This window comes from Pseudophryne corroboree, chromosome 1 (assembly GCF_028390025.1).
Source record: "Pseudophryne corroboree isolate aPseCor3 chromosome 1, aPseCor3.hap2, whole genome shotgun sequence".
NCBI lineage: Eukaryota > Metazoa > Chordata > Amphibia > Anura > Myobatrachidae > Pseudophryne > Pseudophryne corroboree.
Genome location: NC_086444.1, coordinates 781,637,922 through 781,664,184, shown reverse-complemented (window position 1 = coordinate 781,664,184; position 26,263 = coordinate 781,637,922). Strand labels below are relative to the sequence as shown.

Here is a 26,263-nt window from a genome sequence, read left to right as displayed (position 1 = left end):
CTGTGCCTCTTAAATAGAGCATCACTGCCCACAAAACGCATTGTTAATGCCCCATTCATGCCCTTATCCAGGTCTTAGACTGCATTCTAAAGAGAACGCAGTTTAAGATCTCACGCATGCACGTACAACATACACACATGCGCTGATGTGCTGAAATAGTTCCATGGCTATTTCATCAGATCAGCGTATAATGCTGAATTAGCCACATAGTCCACAAGATTGCCCCAAGGAGAAGTCCCAGCACAGGACAGTGTTGGCACAAGCAGACATTTTGTTACAAGTTTCAGTTTTAGGATTCAATCATGCAGTCTTCCTTATGGTTAGTAGGTATTAGAGACTACAGTACTGTACTTACTAGTCCATAAATGTCCATTCCTGGCCAGGTAATGGGTATTAGTAATGCTGGGTAAGCAGCCAAAGACAACGTCCTTGTCCTTAGCAGGACTTTTATCATTGTAGTTATTCTCCTCCCTCCCACCTGTTGGTTTCCTATATTGGAGCCTTCTCCTGAGTAGATCGATTTTAGTCACTGCAGGCCATTAAGTCCTCATCAGAAGGTAATGACAGCGTTGGCCCAAATGCATAATAACAAACATTAAGCTTCAACACTATAAATACAGTATAATGAAGATACAAAATAGCAGAAGAAAACACAGTTAATCATTTAAACCATTTACCTTAATGCAAGTTCACTTCCAACATCATTTTCTTGAGCCAGTTGGCCAAATATTAAAGGGGAGCACACCTTACCAGTACAGCATGATGGATATTGAACTTAGAGATGAGCGCCTGAAATTTTTCGGGTTTTGTGTTTTGGTTTTGGGTTCGGTTCCGCGGCCGTGTTTTGGGTTCGAACGCGTTTTGGCAAAACCTCACCGAATTTTTTTTGTCGGATTCGGGTGTGTTTTGGATTCGGGTGTTTTTTTCCAAAAACACTAAAAAACAGCTTAAATCATAGAATTTGGGGGTCATTTTGATCCCAAAGTATTATTAACCTCAAAAACCATAATTTACACTCATTTTCAGTCTATTCTGAATACCTCACAATATTATTTTTAGTCCTAAAATTTGCACCGAGGTCGCTGTGTGAGTAAGATAAGCGACCCTAGTGGCCGACACAAACACCGGGCCCATCTAGGAGTGGCACTGCAGTGTCACGCAGGATGTCCCTTCCAAAAAACCCTCCCCAAACAGCACATGACGCAAAGAAAAAAAGAGGCGCAATGAGGTAGCTGTGTGAGTAAGATTAGCGACCCTAGTGGCCGACACAAACACCGGGCCCATCTAGGAGTGGCACTGCAGTGTCACGCAGGATGTCCCTTCCAAAAAACCCTCCCCAAACAGCACATGACGCAAAGAAAAAAAGAGGCGCAATGAGGTAGCTGTGTGAGTAAGATTAGCGACCCTAGTGGCCGACACAAACACCGGGCCCATCTAGGAGTGGCACTGCAGTGTCACGCAGGATGTCCCTTCCAAAAAACCCTCCCCAAACAGCACATGACGCAAAGAAAAAAAGAGGCGCAATGAGGTAGCTGTGTGAGTAAGATTAGCGACCCTAGTGGCCGACACAAACACCGGGCCCATCTAGGAGTGGCACTGCAGTGTCACGCAGGATGGCCCTTCCAAAAAACCCTCCCCAAACAGCACATGACGCAAAGAAAAAAAGAGGCGCAATGAGGTAGCTGTGTGAGTAAGATTAGCGACCCTAGTGGCCGACACAAACACCGGGCCCATCTAGGAGTGGCACTGCAGTGTCACGCAGGATGGCCCTTCCAAAAAACCCTCCCCAAACAGCACATGACGCAAAGAAAAAAAGAGGCGCAATGAGGTAGCTGACTGTGTGAGTAAGATTAGCGACCCTAGTGGCCGACACAAACACCGGGCCCATCTAGGAGTGGCACTGCAGTGTCACGCAGGATGTCCCTTCCAAAAAACCCTCCCCAAACAGCACATGACGCAAAGAAAAAAAGAGGCGCAATGAGGTAGCCGTGAACTACCGCACTGTACTGTGTCTGCTGCTAATAATATATAGACTGGTTGATAAAGAGATAGTATACTCGTAACTAGTATGTATGTATAAAGAAAGAAAAAAAAACCACGGTTAGGTCACTGGTATATACAATTATGGACGGGCTGCCGAGTGCCGACACAGAGGTAGCCACAGCCGTGAACTACCGCACTGTACTGTGTCTGCTGCTAATATATAGACTGGTTGATAAAGAGATAGTATACTCGTAACTAGTATGTATGTATAAAGAAAGAAAAAAAAACCACGGTTAGGTGGTATATACAATTATGGACGGGCTGCCGAGTGCCGACACAGAGGTAGCCACAGCCGTGAACTACCGCACTGTACTGTGTCTGCTGCTAATATATAGACTGGTTGATAAAGAGATAGTATACTCGTAACTAGTATGTATGTATAAAGAAAGAAAAAAAAACCACGGTTAGGTGGTATATACAATTATGGACGGGCTGCCGAGTGCCGACACAGAGGTAGCCACAGCCGTGAACTACCGCACTGTACTGTGTCTGCTGCTAATAATATATAGACTGGTTGATAAAGAGATAGTATACTCGTAACTAGTATGTATGTATAAAGAAAGAAAAAAAAAACCACGGTTAGGTCACTGGTATATACAATTATGGACGGGCTGCCGAGTGCCGACACAGAGGTAGCCACAGCCGTGAACTACCGCACTGTACTGTGTCTGCTGCTAATATAGACTGGTTGATAAAGAGATAGTATACTACTAATATTATATACTGGTGGTCAGGTCACTGGTCACTAGTCACACTGGCAGTGGCACTCCTGCAGCAAAAGTGTGCACTGTTTAATAATTTTAATATAATATTATGTACTCCTGGCTCCTGCTATAACCTATAACTGGCACTGCAGTAGTGCTCCCCAGTCTCCCCCACAATTATAAGCTGTGTGAGCTGAGCAGTCAGACAGATATATAATATATATAGATGATGCAGCACACTGGCCTGAGCCTGAGCAGTGCACACAGATATGGTATGTGACTGAGTCACTGTGTGCTGTGTATCGCTTTTTTCAGGCAGAGAACGGATTATAAATAAAAGTGGTGGTCACTGGTCACTATCAGCAAAACTCTGCACTGTACACTACTGAGTACTCCTAATGCTCCCCAAAATTAGTAAATCAAGTGTCTCTCTAATCTATTCTAATTCTAAACGGAGAGGACGCCAGCCACGTCCTCTCCCTATCAATCTCAATGCACGTGTGAAAATGGCGGCGACGCGCGGCTCCTTATATAGAATCCGAGTCTCGCGATAGAATCCGAGCCTCGCGAGAATCCGACAGCGTCATGATGACGTTCGGGCGCGCTCGGGTTAACCGAGCAAGGCGGGAAGATCCGAGTCGCTCGGACCCGTGAAAAAAAACATGAAGTTCGTGCGGGTTCGGATTCAGAGAAACCGAACCCGCTCATCTCTAATTGAACTGCCATTCTTTCTTAATTACAACTCATAAAGCTGACAAAATAGCAAAGAGGGGAGGAAGGGTGGGGACTTCAGGAAAAAAGGGAGGCTGAACTAATTCCATCCACACAATATAAGGTCACAAGCAGAGGTGTTTTAAGAGGGGAGGTCTGTGTGCAGCCTTCTCCGTCCAGGGCACCTACTCTCTGCCAGCAGCACTGTAGAATCTGAGCTCTAGGGGCTCAGACTCTAATATGCATGCGCAGATCTCTGGGAAAAGGGTGCGTGGCCATTTTTATGGCAATTTTTCTACAGCACATGTACAAAACACTGGGAAAATGTCCGCCTTGTCATTTTCCTGGTAACATAGTAACATAGTATCTAAGGTTGAAAAAATACAATTGTCCATCGGGTTCAACCTATTTGTGGTCTCCTATGCACGATTATTTTGTATAAAATTTTGACTGAAGTTGATGACTGCCGTTCCGATTAACCCCTCTTTTTTATAATAACTATAGTGCAGGCCTGGCCAACCTGTGGCTCTCCAGCTGTTTAAAAACTACATGTCCCATCATGCTTTGCCACAGTTTTGCTATTAAGGAATGCTAAAACTGTGGCAGGGCATGCTGGGATGTGTAGTTTCACAACATCTGGAGAGCCACAGGTTGGCCAGGCCTGCTATAGTGCATGACTATGCCCCGTAACCCTGGATATCCTTATCCATTAGGAATTTATCTAACCCATTCTTAAAGGTGTTGACTGAGTTGGCCATTACAACTCCCTCAGGCAGGGAATTCCAAACACGTATCCTCCTTACCGTAAAAAAGCCTTTACGCCGTATTGTGTGGAATCTCCTCTCCTCTAACCTGAGCGAGTGTCCACGAGTTCTTTGTGTTGATCTAACCAAAAACAGGTCCTGCGCAAGATCTGTATATTGTCCCCTTATATATTTGTAAATGTTGATCATGTCCCCTCTTAATCTCCTCTTTTCCAGTGTAAACATGCCTAGTCTTGCAAGCCTTTCCTCGTATTCCAGCGTCTCCATACCCTTAATTAGTTTGGACGCCCGCCTTTGAACCTTTTCTAGCTCCAGGATATCCTTTTTGTAGTAAGGTGCCCAGAATTGTACACAGTATTCAAGGTGTGGCCTCACAAGTGATTTGTATAACGGGAGTATAATACTCTCGTCCCTAGCTTCAATTCCCCGTTTTATGCATGCTAATATCTTATTAGCCTTCTTTGCTGCAGTCCTACTTTGGGTACTATTGCTTAGTTTGCTATCTATGAGGACACCTAAGTCCTTTTCCAGTACAGAATCCCCTAATTTTACCCCATTTAGTAGGTAGGTGTTATTTTTGTTCTTGTTACCACAGTGCATTACCTTACACTTGTCTGTATTGAAGCGCATTCTCCATTTCGCTGCACAAGCTTGTAATTTAACTAAGTCATTCTGAAGCAACTCAGCATCCCCCTCCGCATTTATAACTTTACACAATTTGGTATCATCTGCAAAAATTGACACCATGCTCTCTAGACCTTCTGTTAGGTCGTTAATGAAAATATTGAACAATAGCGGTCCTAATACTGAGCCTTGCGGCACAGCACTTAGCACTTCAGTCCAAGTTGAAAAAGATCCATTAACCACAACACGCTGCTCCCTATTATCTAACCAGTTTTTGACCCAAGTGCATATTGTGATTCCTAGCCCTGATTCTTGTAGCTTGTAGATAAGTATCATGTGTGGTACAGTACTGAACGCTTTAGCAAAATCTAAAAAGATTACATCCACCTCTTTACCCTGATCTAGGTTTGCGCTTACTGTTTCATAAAAGCCAAGTAAGTTCGTTTGACATGATCTGTCCTTCATAAACCCATGTTGATTCCTTTTAATGACCTTATTGACTTCAAAAAACTTCTGAATACTATCTCTTAGAATACCTTCCAATACTTTCCCCACTATAGATGTAAGACTAACTGGTCTATAATTACCTGGTTCAGCTTTACTTCCCTTTTTGAATATAGGCACTACTTCCGCTATACGCCAGTCTTTGGGAACCATACCTGATATTACTGAATCCTTAAAGATCAAAAATAGCGGTTTTGCCAGTTCAGAGTGAAGCTCCATTAGAACCCTTGGGTGAATACTAGAGATGAGCGGGTTCGGTTTCTCTGAATCCGAACCCGCCAGAACTTCATGTTTTTTTTCACGGGTCCGAGTGACTCGGATCTTCCCGCCTTGCTCGGTTAACCCGAGCGCGCCCGAACGTCATCATGACGCTGTCGGATTCTCGCGAGGCTCGGATTCTATCGCGAGACTCGGATTCTATATAAGGAGCCGCGCGTCGCCGCCATTTTCACACGTGCATTGAGATTGATAGGGAGAGGACGTGGCTGGCGTCCTCTCCGTTTAGACACTTGATTTACTAATTTTGGGGAGCATTAGGAGTACTCAGTAGTGTACAGTGCAGAGTTTTGCTGATAGTGACCAGTGACCACCACTTTTATTTATAATCCGTTCTCTGTCTGAAAAAAGCGATACACAGCACACAGTGACTCAGTCACATACCATATCTGTGTGCACTGCTCAGGCTCAGGCCAGTGTGCTGCATCATCTATTATCTATATATAATATTATATATCTGTCTGACTGCTCAGCTCACACAGCTTATAATTGTGGGGGAGACTGGGGAGCACTACTGCAGTGCCAGTTATAGGTTATAGCAGGAGCCAGGAGTACATAATATTATATTAAAATTAAACAGTGCACACTTTTGCTGCAGGAGTGCCACTGCCAGTGTGACTAGTGACCAGTGACCTGACCACCAGTATATAATATTAGTAGTATACTATCTCTTTATCAACCAGTCTATATTAGCAGCAGACACAGTACAGTGCGGTAGTTCACGGCTGTGGCTACCTCTGTGTCGGCACTCGGCAGCCCGTCCATAATTGTATATACCACCTAACCGTGGTTTTTTTTTCTTTCTTTATAGTCATACTAGTTACGAGTATACTATCTCTTTATCAACCAGTCTATATTAGCAGCAGACACAGTACAGTGCGGTAGTTCACGGCTGTGGCTACCTCTGTGTCGGCACTCGGCAGCCCGTCCATAATTGTATATACCACCTAACCGTGGTTTTTTTTTCTTTCTTTATACATACATACTAGTTACGAGTATACTATCTCTTTATCAACCAGTCTATATTAGCAGCAGACACAGTACAGTGCGGTAGTTCACGGCTGTGGCTACCTCTGTGTCGGCACTCGGCAGCCCGTCCATAATTGTATATACCACCTAACCGTGGTTTTTTTTTCTTTCTTTATACATACATACTAGTTACGAGTATACTATCTCTTTATCAACCAGTCTATATATTAGCAGCAGACACAGTACAGTGCGGTAGTTCACGGCTGTGGCTACCTCTGTGTCGGCACTCGGCAGCCCGTCCATAATTGTATACTAGTATCCAATCCATCCATCTCCATTGTTTACCTGAGGTGCCTTTTAGTTGTGCCTATTAAAATATGGAGAACAAAAATGTTGAGGTTCCAAAATTAGGGAAAGATCAAGATCCACTTCCACCTCGTGCTGAAGCTGCTGCCACTAGTCATGGCCGAGACGATGAAATGCCAGCAACGTCGTCTGCCAAGGCCGATGCCCAATGGCATAGTACAGAGCATGTCAAAACCAAAACACCAAATATCAGTAAAAAAAGGACTCCAAAACCTAAAATAAAATTGTCGGAGGAGAAGCGTAAACTTGCCAATATGCCATTTACCACACGGAGTGGCAAGGAACGGCTGAGGCCCTGGCCTATGTTCATGGCTAGTGGTTCAGCTTCACATGAGGATGGAAGCACTCAGCCTCTCGCTAGAAAACTGAAAAGACTCAAGCTGGCAAAAGCACCGCAAAGAACTGTGCGTTCTTTGAAATCCCAAATCCACAAGGAGAGTCCAATTGTGTCGGTTGCGATGCCTGACCTTCCCAACACTGGACGTGAAGAGCATGCGCCTTCCACCATTTGCACGCCCCCTGCAAGTGCTGGAAGGAGCACCCGCAGTCCAGTTCCTGATAGTCAGATTGAAGATGTCAGTGTTGAAGTACACCAGGATGAGGAGGATATGGGTGTTGCTGGCGCTGGGGAGGAAATTGACCAGGAGGATTCTGATGGTGAGGTGGTTTGTTTAAGTCAGGCACCCGGGGAGACACCTGTTGTCCGTGGGAGGAATATGGCCGTTGACATGCCAGGTGAAAATACCAAAAAAATCAGCTCTTCGGTGTGGAGGTATTTCACCAGAAATGCGGACAACAGGTGTCAAGCCGTGTGTTCCCTTTGTCAAGCTGTAATAAGTAGGGGTAAGGACGTTAACCACCTCGGAACATCCTCCCTTATACGTCACCTGCAGCGCATTCATAATAAGTCAGTGACAAGTTCAAAAACTTTGGGTGACAGCGGAAGCAGTCCACTGACCAGTAAATCCCTTCCTCTTGTAACCAAGCTCACGCAAACCACCCCACCAACTCCCTCAGTGTCAATTTCCTCCTTCCCCAGGAATGCCAATAGTCCTGCAGGCCATGTCACTGGCAAGTCTGACGAGTCCTCTCCTGCCTGGGATTCCTCCGATGCATCCTTGCGTGTAACGCCTACTGCTGCTGGCGCTGCTGTTGTTGCCGCTTGGAGTCGATGGTCATCCCAGAGGGGAAGTCGTAAGCCCACTTGTACTACTTCCAGTAAGCAATTGACTGTTCAACAGTCCTTTGCGAGGAAGATGAAATATCACAGCAGTCATCCTACTGCAAAGCGGATAACTGAGTCCTTGACAACTATGTTGGTGTTAGACGTGCGTCCGGTATCCGCCGTTAGTTCACAGGGAACTAGACAATTTATTGAGGCAGTGTGCCCCCGTTACCAAATACCATCTAGGTTCCACTTCTCTAGGCAGGCGATACCGAGAATGTACACGGACGTCAGAAAAAGACTCACCAGTCTCCTAAAAAATGCAGTTGTACCCAATGTCCACTTAACCACGGACATGTGGACAAGTGGAGCAGGGCAGGGTCAGGACTATATGACTGTGACAGCCCACTGGGTAGATGTATGGACTCCCGCCGCAAGAACAGCAGCGGCGGCACCAGTAGCAGCATCTCGCAAACGCCAACTCTTTCCTAGGCAGGCTACGCTTTGTATCACCGCTTTCCAGAATACGCACACAGCTGAAAACCTCTTACGGCAACTGAGGAAGATCATCGCGGAATGGCTTACCCCAATTGGACTCTCCTGTGGATTTGTGGCATCGGACAACGCCAGCAATATTGTGTGTGCATTAAATATGGGCAAATTCCAGCACGTCCCATGTTTTGCACATACCTTGAATTTGGTGGTGCAGAATTTTTTAAAAAACGACAGGGGCGTGCAAGAGATGCTGTCGGTGGCCAGAAAAATTGCGGGACACTTTCGGCGTACAGGCACCACGTACAGAAGACTGGAGAACCACCAAAAACTACTGAACCTGCCCTGCCATCATCTGAAGCAAGAAGTGGTAACGAGGTGGAATTCAACCCTCTATATGCTTCAGAGGTTGGAGGAGCAGCAAAAGGCCATTCAAGCCTATACAATTGAGCACGATATAGGAGATGGAATGCACCTGTCTCAAGTGCAGTGGAGAATGATTTCAACGTTGTGCAAGGTTCTGATGCCCTTTGAACTTGCCACACGTGAAGTCAGTTCAGACACTGCCAGCCTGAGTCAGGTCATTCCCCTCATCAGGCTTTTGCAGAAGAAGCTGGAGGCATTGAAGAAGGAGCTAAAAGGGAGCGATTCCGCTAGGCATGTGGGACTTGTGGATGCAGCCCTTAATTCGCTTAACAAGGATTCACGGGTGGTCAATCTGTTGAAATCAGAGCACTACATTTTGGCCACCGTGCTCGATCCTAGATTTAAAGCCTACCTTGGATCTCTCTTTCCGGCAGACACAGGTCTGCTGGGGTTGAAAGACCTGCTGGTGACAAAATTGTCAAGTCAAGCGGAACGCGACCTGTCAACATCTCCTCCTTCACATTCTCCCGCAACTGGGGGTGCGAGGAAAAGGCTCAGAATTCCGAGCCCACCCGCTGGCGGTGATGCAGGGCAGTCTGGAGCGACTGCTGATGCTGACATCTGGTCCGGACTGAAGGACCTGACAACGATTACGGACATGTCGTCTACTGTCACTGCATATGATTCTCTCAACATTGATAGAATGGTGGAGGATTATATGAGTGACCGCATCCAAGTAGGCACGTCACACAGTCCGTACTTATACTGGCAGGAAAAAGAGGCAATTTGGAGGCCCTTGCACAAACTGGCTTTATTCTACCTAAGTTGCCCTCCCACAAGTGTGTACTCCGAAAGAGTGTTTAGTGCCGCCGCTCACCTTGTCAGCAATCGGCGTACGAGGTTACATCCAGAAAATGTGGAGAAGATGATGTTCATTAAAATGAATTATAATCAATTCCTCCGCGGAGACATTGACCAGCAGCAATTGCCTCCACAAAGTACACAGGGAGCTGAGATGGTGGATTCCAGTGGGGACGAATTGATAATCTGTGAGGAGGGGGATGTACACGGTGATATATCGGAGGGTGAAGATGAGGTGGACATCTTGCCTCTGTAGAGCCAGTTTGTGCAAGGAGAGATTAATTGCTTCTTTTTTGGGGGGGGTCCAAACCAACCCGTCATATCAGTCACAGTCGTGTGGCAGACCCTGTCACTGAAATGATGGGTTGGTTAAAGTGTGCATGTCCTGTTTTGTTTATACAACATAAGGGTGGGTGGGAGGGCCCAAGGACAATTCCATCTTGCACCTCTTTTTTCTTTTCTTTTTCTTTGCATCATGTGCTGATTGGGGAGGGTTTTTTTGGAAGGGACATCCTGCGTGACACTGCAGTGCCACTCCTAGATGGGCCCGGTGTTTGTGTCGGCCACTAGGGTCGCTAATCTTACTCACACAGTCAGCTACCTCATTGCGCCTCTTTTTTTCTTTGCGTCATGTGCTGTTTGGGGAGGGTTTTTTGGAAGGGACATCCTGCGTGACACTGCAGTGCCACTCCTAGATGGGCCCGGTGTTTGTGTCGGCCACTAGGGTCGCTAATCTTACTCACACAGCTACCTCATTGCGCCTCTTTTTTCTTTGCGTCATGTGCTGTTTGGGGAGGGTTTTTTGGAAGGGACATCCTGCGTGACACTGCAGTGCCACTCCTAGATGGGCCCGGTGTTTGTGTCGGCCACTAAGGTCGCTAATCTTACTCACACAGCTACCTCATTGCGCCTCTTTTTTTCTTTGCGTCATGTGCTGTTTGGGGAGGGTTTTTTGGAAGGGACATCCTGCGTGACACTGCAGTGCCACTCCTAGATGGGCCCGGTGTTTGTGTCGGCCACTAGGGTCGCTAATCTTACTCACACAGCTACCTCATTGCGCCTCTTTTTTTCTTTGCGTCATGTGCTGTTTGGGGAGGGTTTTTTGGAAGGGCCATCCTGCGTGACACTGCAGTGCCACTCCTAGATGGGCCCGGTGTTTGTGTCGGCCACTAGGGTCGCTAATCTTACTCACACAGCTACCTCATTGCGCCTCTTTTTTTCTTTGCGTCATGTGCTGTTTGGGGAGGGTTTTTTGGAAGGGCCATCCTGCGTGACACTGCAGTGCCACTCCTAGATGGGCCCGGTGTTTGTGTCGGCCACTAGGGTCGCTAATCTTACTCACACAGCTACCTCATTGCGCCTCTTTTTTTCTTTGCGTCATGTGCTGTTTGGGGAGGGTTTTTTGGAAGGGACATCCTGCGTGACACTGCAGTGCCACTCCTAGATGGGCCCGGTGTTTGTGTCGGCCACTAGGGTCGCTTATCTTACTCACACAGCGACCTCGGTGCAAATTTTAGGACTAAAAATAATATTGTGAGGTGTGAGGTATTCAGAATAGACTGAAAATGAGTGTAAATTATGGTTTTTGAGGTTAATAATACTTTGGGATCAAAATGACCCCCAAATTCTATGATTTAAGCTGTTTTTTAGTGTTTTTTGAAAAAAACACCCGAATCCAAAACACACCCGAATCCGACAAAAAAAATTCGGTGAGGTTTTGCCAAAACGCGTTCGAACCCAAAACACGGCCGCGGAACCGAACCCAAAACCAAAACACAAAACCCGAAAAATTTCAGGCGCTCATCTCTAGTGAATACCATCGGGCCCTGGTGATTTATTAATCTTTAAATGTTTTAATCGGTCACAGACTACTTCCTCGCTTAAATAAGTACCTATCAGTGGGATATTCTCATTATTGAGATTGCGTGTCAGTCCCTGAATTGGGTCCTCTCTAGTGAATACTGTTGAAGAAAACTCATTTAGTGTGTCCGCTATGTCATTATCATTTTTGCTTAAGACTCCCAACTTGTCTTTTAAAGGGCCTATACTCTCCTTCTTTAATCTCTTGCTATTAATGTATTTAAAGAATTTTTTGGGATTCGCTTTGCTTTCCTTTGCTACTAGTTTTTCAGTTTCTACTTTAGCCTCTCTTATTTCCTTTTTGCAAATTTTGTTACATTCCTTATAGTGCTGAAATGTCTCTGCTTCCCCATCAGATTTGTATTTTTTAAATGCTCTCCTTTTCTTGCCCATAAGTTCCTTAATCATTTTGTTAAGCCACATCGGTTTATCATTTTTATTCCTTTTTTTGCTGCTCATAGGAATAAATTTGAAAATATTTTTAGCTAGCAGGAATTTTAGTACCTCCCATTTCTCCATAGTATTTTTTCCTAAAAACAAACCTTCCCATTCAATATCCCTGAAAAATACCCTCATCAATTCAAAGTTGGCTTTGCTAAAGTTTAGAGTCCTAGTTGAGCCAGTATAGGGCTGTTTATGGAAACTGATATTGAATGTGACCATATTGTGGTCGCTGTTTCCTATGGGTTCCCCTACTATAATACCTGATACCAAATCCCCATTGTTTGTTAATACCAGGTCTAAGATTGCATTGTACCTAGTTGGTTCCTCAATTAGTTGGACTAAGTAGTTATCATTAAGTGTGTTTAAAAACATATTGCCCCTAGCAGTATCACATAAATCGTTTTTCCAGTTTATCTCTGGATAGTTAAAATCTCCCATCACTACTATGTCTCCTACTCCTGCTGCTCTTTAAATTTGCTTTAGTAAAAATTCCTCATCAGATGCGTTGATACCAGGCGGCCTATAGCATATACCCAATACTAACTTTTTTTATTCCTTTTTCCCGCATGCAATTTCTACCCATAATGTCTCGACAGTGTCTACAGGCCCCTCCTGAATATCTTCCCATATATCAGGTTTTAAAAATGGCTTTACGTAAAGACACACCCCTCCACCCTTTTTATTTAGTCTGTCTCTCCTAAACAGTGTATAACCCTCTAGATTGACTGTCCAATCATGAGATTCATCCCACCAAGTTTCAGTAATGCCTATAATATCATACTGTTTGCTTGCTGCAAGTATTTCTAGTTCACCCTTTTTACCAGTAATGCTTCTGGCGTTTACATACATACAACTAAGATAAGTATTTTCCCTTGCGTTAGGGACATCTTTCCCCTTATGTAGCAATGATGACCTGTAATCGTCATTGGTTAGTGCTTTGGTATAATCTCTTTTAGTACCCATGTTAGTTACCTTACCGCCTGCTCTTACCCTCCCCCAACTTCTCCCCCATTTTGTTTACTACCGCCATCCCCACTATTCTCACTGCATGACCTGTAGTTTCTAGCTAAACCCTCCCCCCAGGCTCCTAGTTTAAAATCTCCTCCAACCTTCTAACCATCCTTCCTCCCAGCACCGCTGCCCCCTCCTCAGTCAGGTGCAATCCGTCACGACAAAAGAGATGGCGCCTGACTGAGAAGTCGCCCAGTGTTCCAGGAACACAATCCCCTCTTTCCTGCACCAATCCCTGAGCCACACATTTACCTCCCTAATCTCCCTCTGCCTCCCTGGACTAGCGCATGGCACGGGTAATAATTCCGAGAATATTACCTTAGATGTCCTTGCCTTCAGTTTCTTTCCTAAGTCCCTATAGTCTTTCTAAGGACATCCCACCTTCCGCTAACTTTGCCATTGATGCCAACGTGCACCAAGATCACCGGGTATTCCCAGCCCCTCCCAACAATCTATTTATCCGGTCCACGATGTGCCGTACCCGAGCACCCGGGAGACAACAGACTGTACGGCGATCACGGCCCAGGTAGCAGATTGCCCTATCTGCCTTCCTGATGATAGAATCCCCTACCACCACCATCTGACTAGGTACCTCACTATCTTTTATCCCAACCGCGCCAGAGGGACCGCTCCTCTGGATGCTAGAGGGAGCAGTCTCCTCCGGCACCGTAATTTCTTCACCATCATCCTTCGATTCCTCGTCCAGTCGGGCAAATTTGTTCGGGCCTCCCCCTCTTTTTCTTCCTTCTAACTGTGACCCAGCTGGCTACCTGATCATCATCCTCTTCTACCAGTGATCCCTCCCGCAACTCCTACACTGTTCTGTCTAAACTTCGCTCGAGATTGTGAATCTCCCTCAGTCGCGTAACGGTTTGCTCTAGATCAGTTACCTGGGCTTCCAGGGCAACCGTTCGCACACACCTCGTGCAGATGTAATCACACTGGGCCGGTAGCTCCAGGTGTGCATACATCTTGCACGACATGCACTGAGTGAGGTCCCCAATCACAGTCCCCTCCCATATTGTTTGTAAGGTCTAACTTCCTGTTGCTCTCTAAGAAAAAGCAGCAAAAATAAAAAGTAGAAGACAAACAATCTCATTTATACAATAATTAAGCTGGCTTATACTTATCTATCTTTGTGCGATTCTTGGTCCTTCACTTTTATGCAGCCGTAGTACTCTCTCCTGCGGCACCTATACTCCACTTAACAGTTGTTCCAGCTCACTGCACCTCCTTTTCACTCAGCTTCCAGCTCCTGCTAAAAAAAAAAACACCCCTCACACACGCACTATCACAGCCCCTCTGCTACTCCAAGTAAGAGACCCTCTCACTCACTCACAAGGTCAGCCCCTTGCAGCCTCACCAGAAGTTTAATGGTACTGCAAATGTGTGTTCCTGATTGTGTATTATAAAACTCACCTTTTTCTGTATTCTAACTCACACTTACAAATCCAAGCAGCACTTTAAAATACAAGCCCTTACAAAGAGCAAGCTCCAAAGAGTCTAATCACTGATTATATAGGCTCAGCCAGCTGCTTTAGTCAGCCCCTCCTCCTCCTGATTACTCACACCTGATTCAACCCCCTCCCTCTGGCTTTTCACCACACACCTTTTTTTCCTCCAAAAAAACCCCCCAGTACAGATACAAACACAAAAAAACAGTATAGATACAAACAATCAGATTCAGATTAACTTTCTCTCACAATAATCAGAACTCACCTTTTTCTGTTACCAACTCACACTTACAAATCCAAGCAGCACTTTAAAATACAAGCCCTTACAAAGAGCAAGCTCCAAAGAGTCTAATCACTGATTTTATAGGCTCAGCCAGCTGCTTTAGTCAGCCCCTCCTCCTCCTGATTACTCACACCTGATTCAACCCCCTCCCTCTGGCTTTTCACCTCACTTTTCTTTCCTCCAAAAAACCCCCCAGTACAGATACAAACACAAAAAAACAGTATAGATACAAACAATCAGATTCAGATTAACTTTCTCTCACAATAATCAGAACTCGCCTTTTTCTTTTACCAACTCACACTTACAAATCCAAGCAGCACTTTAAAATACAAGCCCTTACAAAGAGCAGTGCTGCTGCCATTGCTGTATGTAGTAAAGAAATGGATGCAGCGTGTGTGGTGTGTACTGCACACTCTGTAGCCATTATAAATACGCCAGTGGTCACGAGGCACACAGTAGTCACCAGTCATCTCCAGATTAAAACTGTCGCCAATGTGTCAACACACAAAAATAGGACCATCCTGTCTATAGTTATAATTTGGGTCACCAACTGCCGCTGCTTTGGGGTATAAAGGTTGACAAGCTTATGTCAGCCACTACATTCTTCTGAAGCCTCTTGCATTAAAGCATGGTTTGCTCAGGTGCAAATTTACACCATACTCATCCATGGGGATTCCACTGTCTGTCTACTGAGTGTTGGATCCCGATGGCTGGGATTTCATACTCAACCCCTACATATTCACAAAATGCTTCCACAAGCACTCAGAGCCAACATATAATCTAAAACTCACCCACATGAAACACAGTATAATTATTTCGTAATGTCATTTAAATTATAAACCAGACCTTGGTACATATTATTTTATTGTTGTCTGTCATTTCATTAGACATCTGCTCTTTCATCTTCTCACTTTGGCTTTGGAAAAACAATAATTGTTGGATTAGCTCCATCAAATGCTGTTATGTCTTTTGATCCATTGCTGATGCTCACTGGACGCACCATGACAGGAGCTGTGTTTGGAGGTAATAAGATTATTTTTTTCTGTGAGATGTGATTGCTGCTATTACTCTTATTTCTAAATTACCAAACGTGTGAATAATATGTTGTCATTGAGAAAAAAAATCATACAATGCTCGTAATCTACTCAGTCTTATTTTAACCGTTATGTAGAATGGATATATGGAATATTAAGTAATATAAAATGACTTTTTACACTTTTCAATATCAATACCAGATTTGAGTCTACAGGTGTACACAAAATCCCAAGTGTCAGTAAATGGCATTTGCAAATAAGTGGAGACAAGGAATACTGTAAGAATATTAGAGTCCTGACAGTGTTAACTATGCAAAAATAAGATACATTTATTAGTAAGTATGCACAGCAGTATGGCACATTCTGCTGGTAAAAGCAGCATCAAATCTGGTGTCTGGGATGCTGTCAATTTACCTACAGTCAAAATCCCGACATGTTCAAAATCCCGACATTTAAAATACCGGCAAGATCAAAATACAGACATTTAAATGTTGACAGGTCAAAAAGTCGACATGAGGTTTTCATGATTTTTTTTAATTGAAACCGACTTGTTCATACTTTACCTTGCCAGCGGACCTGGAGGGGGAATATAATAAAGTGAGGCACCGTGCCCGAAACATGGCGAGCGTAGCAAGCCATGCGAGGGGACCCGGTACACTTATACGGTGTCCATGTCGACCTATGTCTACATACACACCAAAAATTTAAAAACTTTTGTCGACTTTTTGACCTGTTGACATTTTAAATGTTGGTATTTTGACCGTCCGTGTTTTGATTGTAGGTATTTCATATTAAACCCTGGTGTCTAGTATATAAAGCAGACTACCAATATGTTGATCCACTACTTATTGCTAAACATAAATGACATAGGGGGTATTTCAGACCTGATCGCTGCTGTGCGTTTTCGCTCAGCAGCGATCATGTCTGAACTGCTCAAGCATATGCCCCGCGATGGGCAGTGCCAGACAGCGACGGCTGTACGAAGAAAGCAATCGCACCGGTGATCGCAAGAAGATTGACAGGAAGAGGCCATTTGTGGGTGGCAATTGACCGTTTCTAGGGAGTGTCCAGAAAAATGCAGGAGTGTCTAGCCATTTGGAGGGAGGGATTCTGACGTCAGCTGCTGGCCCGATTATCGCACGTCAAGAGTAAGTCCTGGGCTGTGCAGAGACTGCACAAACTTTGGTTTGTGCAGCTCTCTGCACATCCGATCGCACACCTGCCCAGCGAATACCCCCTCCCCCTGTAGGCGACGACTACCTGGTCACAGTGGTGCAAAATACGCCTGCTTGCGACCAGGTCTGAATAAGGCCCATAGGGAGCCATCAATTACATTTAGAAGGCAGCTCCACAATCTATCAGTTTATAGTACTGGTTCTCAACCTTAACCCCTTATGTTTTCCCACCAGGTCATGTTTTGAGGATTTCTGTCTGTGGAATTAGGTGGGATAATTACTGACCTAACAAAATGAATGAACTCACCTGTGCATGATTAAAGAAATCCACAAAACATGACCTGTTGGTGGCACTTGGAGATTCAAGTTGAGAACCCCTGGTTTATAGTATCAGACAGAAAACTGTTTGAAAACTGTTTGAGAGATTACTCCACCTACATGTATCAAAACAAAAACCTACATATATCGAAACAAAAATAAAATATTACAAAAAAAAAGAAGCACTAATGTTAGAATATTTATTCATACAATTTAAAATTAAACATAAACTCAAACACTGGATGGTATATCAATCATAGCAATTAGAACTTTCTAATAAATCTAAAAAAAATTGTCCATGCACAGGAAAGTGTTACATCAGAGAGTCACTTGATTAGTAAAGTAGATTTTAAATTTGGTCAGTAAGGTATCTTCATGCAATTAACAGATATTAGTAGATTCAGGGATATTGTACTACTCATTAGTCCATTTGAGTCAAGTCCTTTCCTGTGCAGGCAACTACTCTAGAAGAATTAATAAGAATTAATAAGCCAGTATTCAATACTTTTTGCCTTAATGCGCTTGTTTATTAAGCAAAATTGCAGCCTCCCTGCTGCTGGTGCAACCCATAAAACGTAGCCTTCTCCAGGGGGTCAATTACAGGTTACTGCAGGCCTCCTCAGGACACTACAGGAAATTAGCGGCTGATGATCATTACACAATCTTGACTCATTTCCCTGCCTCTACAATAGTATCATTGGCTTCCTCAGAAGGTACTGAGGAGCCTTGCTGTAACCTGGAATGATCACTCTGGAGAAAGCTCTATTTTATGGATTGCAAAAGCAGCTGGGGAGCTTATTATTCAGCTGCACTTTTGCTTCATAGAAAAGGAAACTAAGGAACAAAATGTTGTTAACTGGCTTCCTAATACCTACTAAAGTTGTTGCCTGTCTAGGAAAGGACTTGAATCAAGTGGACTAGTAAGTACTGTACTGTAGCACCATATCCCTAATACCACTAATATCAGGATTATTGCATGAAGATACCTACCTTACTAACCAAGTTTAAAATCTACTATACTGATCAGGTGACTTTCTTTCTTAACATTTCTTTTGCATGGACAATTATTTTTTCAATATATATTATAATGTTCCTAAGTTAATTCTCAATGTTATCATTGAAATACCATCCAGTGTTTGATTTTTATCTGTTTATTTTTTTGTCTATGAATAAATATTCTGACATTTGCACTTCTTCTTTAGTATTTTTTTTTTAAACTCTCATGTACAAAGTTATGAACAATGCAGAATATATCAGCTATAAACAAACTGCTGCTTCTGTCCATGGAATTGAGTAGATGGCAGAGCAGGAGATCAGGAATGAGGAGGGCTGATACACAGCTCCAAATTCCCACCCCCCATCCATCAAGGTCACCCTATGCGGATGTGGTTTACTATAAACTGAAATGTATCCAGGGGATTGGACTGTAAGTAAAATGAGGTGTATATAAATGAGGCTCTTCACAATAGAGCACAAGTTCTCAATGCTAGTACTTAAGTCCCACCATAATAAACAGTCAATAAATTGACACTAGATGGTGTACAGTCAATAGGTTGATGAGTACGAATTTTCAACAGTGTCAAAAGGTCGACAACCGTTGAATGGTCAACATGGACTTTGGTTCACAGGGTCAAAAAGTCAACATGTTGAAAAGGTCAAAATGCAAATTGTTGACACATAAAAGGTCAACACATTGTTTTTCATAATTGTTCAGGTCAGGCTTAAGCAGTTAGGGGAGGGTCAGGCTGCCGGAAGGTTAGGTTATGGAAGGGGATGGTTAGGGTTAGGCACCAGGGTGATAAATAGGTTTTTGGTTAAAGTAACAAAAAACAAGCACCGGCCTTTTCTGTGTCCTTTATTTGCACGATGACCTTTTGACCTTGCCGACCTTAGTTTGTGTTGACCGTTTCACTATCAACTTTTTAACCTTTATAATGTCGACCTGTTAATCCATACCCATCCCACCAACAGCTCAAGTTTTGTGGATTTCTTTAATCAAGTACAGGTGTGTTGGGGAAGATGTACTAACAATCAGCTGCTCTGTATAGTTTTATAGTACTTCAAGGCTGATTGGTTGCCATTTGCAACTTCTCCACTGGCTCACTTTTCACCGCTTAGTACATCTCCCCCTTAATCTACTTTGCAGGGTCATCATTTATCCAACCTTCTTCCACAGACAGAAATCCACAACACACGACCTGTTGGGAAACCATGAGAGTAGAGGTTGAGACGCACTGCAATAGAGGCAAATATTGGTAATTTATATACAGCCAAGATGTTCAAGTGTACTTTTTAATTCAGCAAATCCTAATATAGGGAGGAGATTTTGACAATAATTAATAGCTCTCTGCATTACTTTATATACCTTAATTTTACAGGTTGGAAGAGCAAAGATGATGTACCAAAACTAGTGGATGATTATTTAAACAAGAAATTTGAATTTAAGGGGCTCATAACACATAACTTGCCATTTGACCAAATCAACAAAGGATTTGAACTTCTGCGCAAGGGAGAGAGGTAAGTGATTTGTCTGTGCTTTACATTATTTTGATTCTAAATTCAGTATATACAGTAGCTAGTTAGTTAATCAATGAATATTAGAGATGATGATTATTATTATTATCCTTTATTTAAATGGCGCCACAAGGGTTCCGCAGCGCCCAATTACAGAGTACATAAACAAATAATCAAGCAGGAAAACAGCAACTTACAGTTGACAATATAGGACAAGTACAGGGTAAATACACATAGTTACATCAGCAGATGACACTGGAATAAGTATCAGGTGGCAGAAGACTGCTGGATTTGGTGCAGTTGAATATTATTAAAGTAAGAAAAGAATAAGCACATGAGTGAAGAGATTCCTGCTCGTGAGAGCTTACATTCTAAAGGGGAGGGGTAGACAGACAGGGGTGAGATAGATGGGGTACATAGAGAGCGTGGAACAGAGGGTTAGGATGAGATTTGGCTGGGTTTGGTGAAGAAGTGGGTCTTGAGAGCCCGTTTGAAGTTTTGTGGAGAGTCTGAGGGGGAGAGGTAGGGAATTCCAGAGAAGTGGTGCAGCACGTTAAAAATCTTGGAGGTAGGAGTGGGAGGAAGTAATCCGTAGGCAGGAGAGTCGGCGTGCATTAGCAGAGTAAAGAGGACGGGTGGGAGTGTAAAGGGAGAATAAGGTCAGAGATGTAGATGGGAGAGGAGTGGGTGAGGGCTTTGTAAGCAAGTGTGAGAAGCTTGAAATGGATTCTGAAAGGGAAGGGGAGCCAGTGAAGGTCTAGTAAGAGGAGAGGTGGACGTAGTGCGTTTGGTGAGGAAGATGAGCCAGGCAGCAGCATTGAGGATAGATTGGAGTGGAGAGAGGTATTTGTCAGGAATGCCAGTCAGGAGGAGATTACAGTAGTCCAGTCTGGAGATGACCAGTGAGTGGATAAGAGTCTTAGTAGCATCCTGGGTCAGCAAGGGTCTGATCCTGGAAATATTTTGTAGATGAAAACTGCAGGTTTGTGAGAGGTGCTGAATGTGTGGTTTGAAGAAGAGGGAGAAGTCAAGGATTACTCCAAGACAGCGCACTTGGGGGCTAGAAGAGATAGTAGTGCCATCAATAGATAATAAGATTGTAGGAGGTGAGGTTATGCGGGAGGGAGGGAAGATGATCAGCTCGGTCTTAGACATGTTAAGTTTAAGAAAGCGCTGGGACATCCAGGAAGAGGTAGCAGAGAGACAGTTGGAGATACAAGTGAGGAGAGCAGGGGAGAGGTCTGGAGAGGAAACATAGATTTGAGTGTCATCAGCATAGAGATGATATTGGAAACCAAAAGAACTAATGAGCTTACCTAGTGAGGACGTATAGAGAGAGAAGAGGACCAATGACAGAACCTTGGGGTACCCCTACAGTTAGTGGAAGTGAGGGGGAGTCATGAGAGGAGACAGAGACTGAACGGTCAGAGAGGTAGGAAGACAGCCTAGAGAGGGCAGTTTCACTCAGACCAATGGAGTGAAGGATTTGCAGTAGGAGAGGATGGTCCACAGTGTCAAAAGCAGCAGAGAGATCCAGTAGAATAAGTAGAGAGTAGTGTCCCTTAGATTTAGCAGCATGGAGGTCATTGCATAATTTTGTAAGGGCAGTTTCAGTGGAGTGGAGAGGACGGAAGCCAGACTGGAATGTGTCAAGCAGTGAGTGTGAGGAAAGAAAGGAAGTAAGGCGGTTGTAGACAATACGCTCAAGGAGTTTGGAGGCAAAAGGGAGGAGAGAGATGGGTTGGTAGTTGGAGAGAGTGTTTGGATCAAGGCTAGGTTTTTAAGAATAGGAGAGATGAGTGCATGCTTGAAGGCAGAGGGGACCGTGCCTGGTGAGAGGGAGAGATTGAGAAGGTGGGAAACATGGGAACAAGCAGAAGGAGAGAGGTAGCGGAGGAGGCAGGAGGGGATAGGGTCAAGTGGGGAAGTGGTGAGGGGACAGGAACGAATGAGGGCCATGACTTCATCTCCAGATGCATGGGAGAAAGATGTCAGAGTTGGTGCGAGGGATGGGGAGGGTTGGTAAGGGATGGGAGAAGGCTGGTTACTGATGGACCGGTGTGATGTGATGTCCTGATGTATGGAGTCAATTTTGGATGTGAAGTAAGTGGCAAAGTCAAGAGCAGAGAGTGAGGAAGGGAGACAAGGTGGAGGTGGGCAGAGAAGTGAGTTGAGAGTGGTAAAGAGGCGCCAGGGGTTGGAAGACTGGGAGGAGATGAGGTTCTTGAAGTATGACTGTTTAGCAAGAGAAAGGGCAGCACTGAAGGATGAGAGCATAAGTTTGAAATGGAGAAAGTCTGCCTTAGAGCGTGATTTTATCCAGTATAGCTCAGCAGTACGTGAGCATTTTTGCAGATATCTGGTGCATTTGGTGTGCCAGGGTTGAGGTGTTAATTTGCGAGGGTGAATAGTGGTTGGTGGAGCAACAGAGTCAAGAGCAGAAGTAAGGGATGCATTGTATGTGGAAGTGGCTTGTTCAGGGCATGAGAGAGAGCGAATAGGAGAGAGAAGTGAGTCAAACAAGGAGGAAAGGAATGTGGTGTCAATAACTTCAATGTTACGCTTAGTGATGGTAGCCTTAGGAGGTAGAGATGGGGAAGTCGAGAGAGATAGGTTAAAGGAGAGCAGGTGGTGGTCAGAGAGGGGAAATGGGGAGTTGGAAAAAACAGAAATATCACAGCGGTGAGTGAAGACCAGATCCAGTGAGCTCCCATTCACATGGGAGGGTGAGGAGGTCCACTGGGAGAGACCAAGTGAATAGGTGAGGTTAAGGAGTTTAGAGGCAGGGGATTGTGTGGGGATGTCAATAGGGATGTTGAAATCGCCTAGGATAATGGAGGGAATGCCAGAAGAGAGGAAGTGAGGAAGCCAGGAAGCAAAGTTGTCGATGAATTTGGAAGCAGTGCCGTGGGGGGGGGCGGTAAATGACAGCTACTCTAAGATGTACTGGTTGGAAGAGGCGTATAGTATGGACCTCAAATGTAGAGAATGTAAGGGATGGTTCTGGTGGTATGAGTTGGTAGGAGTAACAGGAAGGTAAAAGGACCCCAACACCACCCCCATGGCGACCCCCAGGTCGGGGTGTGTGTGTGAATGTGAGGACCCAGCAGAGAGAGCAGCAGGAGAAGTAGTGTCGCAGGGCGTAATCCAAGTTTCAGTAATGGTTAGTATGTGTAGGGAGTTGGAAATGAAAAGGTCATGAGTGGGGACCAGTTTGTTACAAACAGATCTGGCATTCCAGAGGGCACAGGATAAGGGGGTATGAGTTTGTGGGAGAGATGTGAAAGAGATTATCAGGGTTGCTGTAGCGATGAGGTGAGATTAACTTTGAGGGCAGGGATGATGAGAGAGTGGTAATGGTGCTGGTGTGGTAATGGTGCTGGTGCCTGAGCTAGGAGGGGAAACTGCAGGAGGTGTGCAGGGAGGGAGGTCAGTGTGATGTGGATCGGGGTGTGGGGAGGTGACAGGGAAGGGAGAGAGGGAGCAGGGCTGAGTTGTGGGGTAGCAGGACCATGGGACAGAGGTGAATGAAAGTGGGGTAACAGGAAAGGAGGGGGAAGGAAACAGAGGGATGGAGGGGAGAGAGGAGGAGGTGTAGGAGACTAGGGGGGGGGGGGGAAAGAAGGATAAAGATACATTATTAGGTAGACACTGAGTGATGTGGGGAGTATAAGAAAGCCTTGACATAGTGTTAAGTAGGTAAATAGGTTGAGGGAAAGTGGAAGTAGGAGAGGAGAGTGTAAGGGAATCCGAGCAGAAGAATTGCAGAAATGCAGGTGAGAAAAGCAGTGTAGGCTTAATGGATGTAGATTTAGTATGAAATGAGTCAAAAGCGTAGATAAAGTGGGTGCAGAAATGTATCTGGAGTGTAAGAAATGAAAGGATTGTGCGAGGTTTAAGAAGCGATGGTAATTATGTTAGATGTTTTAAGTGTTTGCAGGTAAAATTGCATTGGTGCAGCTGTGCTTAAAAAACAAAATTACAATAATACAGATACAAGCATTTGTAGGTGAAATGGATGGTTTTTGAGTTGTCCAAGTAAGGTAGTTCCGTGCTATTTAATCAGATGGAACAATCAGGAGGTGAGTGATCTGAGAAGTGACTCACATTTGTTATTAGTTCTTCAGTTTTCTTTGTTTTGTTAGATTGGTGTGCTTCTGTTTTCCTTCTTTTTCACTTCGATTGAACGCTGATGGAACGCTGCTGTTATGTGGCAATTTTATCACGCTTTGATAAAATGCACGCTTAGATAGTAAATGCACAGCCAAACAGGTAATAACAGGCAACAGGTGCTGGGCAGTAAGCGAGAGACCTTCATTCATAGCCTGTATGGGGTGTGGTTCATTAGATCGAAAATTAAAAGGTTGGACCTAAATTGTCAACATGGAAAAGGTCGACAGGGTTGAAAATAAAAAGGTAGACAGGTTAAAAAGGTCAACATGGAAATGGAAACACAAAAAAGGTTGAAACTTTTTGGCGTTTATTTGAAGTAGTTTTATTTTATTTATTTTTTTACCACAGAAAACCCTCATTAGTGTACAGTGTCCCCTCGCATGACTCACCATGCTTTGGGCAAGATGCCTTGACAGGTTACTATTCCCAGTTGTAGTCCACATGTATAGTAAAGTATGAAAATGTAAAAAAAAAAGTGACTATTGTCATGTCGACCTTTTCAACCTATCGACCTTTTGTACTGTATACTTTTTACATGTCGCCCTTTTGACCATGACAATCCTTTGTACCCATAGACCTAATACATGTTGACCATTTGGGGTTGACCTATTGACCTTATTAGTGTTAACCTATCAACCGGATACTGTCTGCATGCGCAATAGAACGTACAGTATTTTGCTGCTTGGAGTTGGCCTTAATATCCAGCTCTAAAGGTAGCCTTAAGTAGTTTTTGCCTTTGGCTAAACATTTCTGACTTATTTAATTATCTAGCATTCTGTCAATAATAAATACTTTGCGAAGAATACTTAATTAATTTGCAATATCACTGTGTTTTCTCTCCAGTATCCGTACAGTACTGACTTTTTGAAGACCCCGGTTCGATGAACTCAAATTTGTGTCTTAGTATTATACAAGACACTCGTTAATACATCAATCAATTACTAAATACTAATGCTGAGAGGTCTATGGCTATAAAACAGAAATTGTTGCTTAAATGTATTTCACAAAATTCTTAATCCGTTTATTTTACTGAATTTAGTTCCTTTTACAGGTTAGCTTTTCCTTTCATCTGCTTACTTGTACTTAATTTCTTTAGAATTGAGCAGGAAAACCGCTACACATGTGAACAAAGTACAATGCACAAAGGTGCTCTACAGAAGCTGAGGAGAAAAAAGGGGTAAACTAGAACATGCCGTATCTCTCCTGTCATCGGCTTCTGTAAAGCAACCATGTGTATAGTACTACATTAATTTATATCCATCACTAGATAAAAAAACACTTTACTGCAACAGAATAATAAATAAGCATACATGTCATAGTAAACGATAGCTTTATGTGACGTGCGGCTATGTTTTCTTTTCAGAAAAAAGGGATACGATGTTAACTAGCATGTTGAAAATGTAATTAACTAAATGCATCATTCAAATGTATTACCTTTTAAATCTCTCTCTCTCTCTCTCTCATTCATATATATATATATATATACACGCACACTTGGATGAGTTTAATTAAACCTGTTTTCAAGAAATAAGTAATAAATATTTGCAATAGCTTAGTAAACAAATTCCTTTTTCAAGCATAACTAATGTGACATAATGATTAGTGATCATGTGAACAGAGCAGCTGTATTTGTACAGTAAATGCCATCTTTTCATATTGTACGGAGGTACTTTGCCATGAGTGGTATGGCGAGCGAAGTTTGTATAATCTTTCAGTAAAGAATTTGCAGCCTGAAAAATGTATCCCACCTGGACGTTTACGCCTAATAATGAGTCACTGTTGGTCTTACAGTTTCCCTCACAGCTTTATCAACAAATAAAAATGCTAAACCGTTTTATTGTCGGGATTGTTATTAAAACATGTAAACTAAAGAAAAAATATATCTGCGGAGTATGAAAGGTGTATATTATGCTTCAGTTATGTACTAGCAAAAAAAAAAAAAAAAAAAAAGTCATTCATTGTTATACATAGAGATGTATGAAATTATTTTAAGGTTATACAATTATGGAAAACTAACTAGGATAATGTCTATCACTAAAAAAATAATATTTTGATTTATTTCCAGTTTGCCTCTTAAAACGCATTGGGTCCTATGATTCAACAAACCAGTTTTTAATAGAGATGAGCGCCTGAATTTTTTCGGGTTTTGTGT

At 43.6% G+C, this 26,263-nt stretch overlaps 1 protein-coding gene across 3 annotated transcripts in view; it reads left to right on the top strand.

Moving 5' to 3' along the window:
- LOC134910224 (alcohol dehydrogenase 1-like) overlaps nucleotides 1-25,945 on the top strand; it is a 158,640-nt gene extending 132,695 nt beyond the window's left edge. For 2 of the 3 annotated variants that reach the window (XM_063918016.1, XM_063918025.1), the window contains exons 7-9: nucleotides 15,785-15,920; nucleotides 19,803-19,941; nucleotides 24,955-25,945. In XM_063918016.1, the coding sequence (XP_063774086.1) occupies nucleotides 15,785-15,920; nucleotides 19,803-19,941; nucleotides 24,955-24,979 (300 nt within the window). In that variant the 3' untranslated portion in view covers nucleotides 24,980-25,945. Of the gene's footprint in view, nucleotides 1-15,784; nucleotides 15,921-19,570; nucleotides 19,680-19,802; nucleotides 19,942-24,954 lie in introns of those variants that run through there. The other variant, XM_063918035.1, reaches the window with a different exon arrangement.
- The last annotated feature ends 318 nt before the right edge of the window (nucleotides 25,946-26,263 follow it).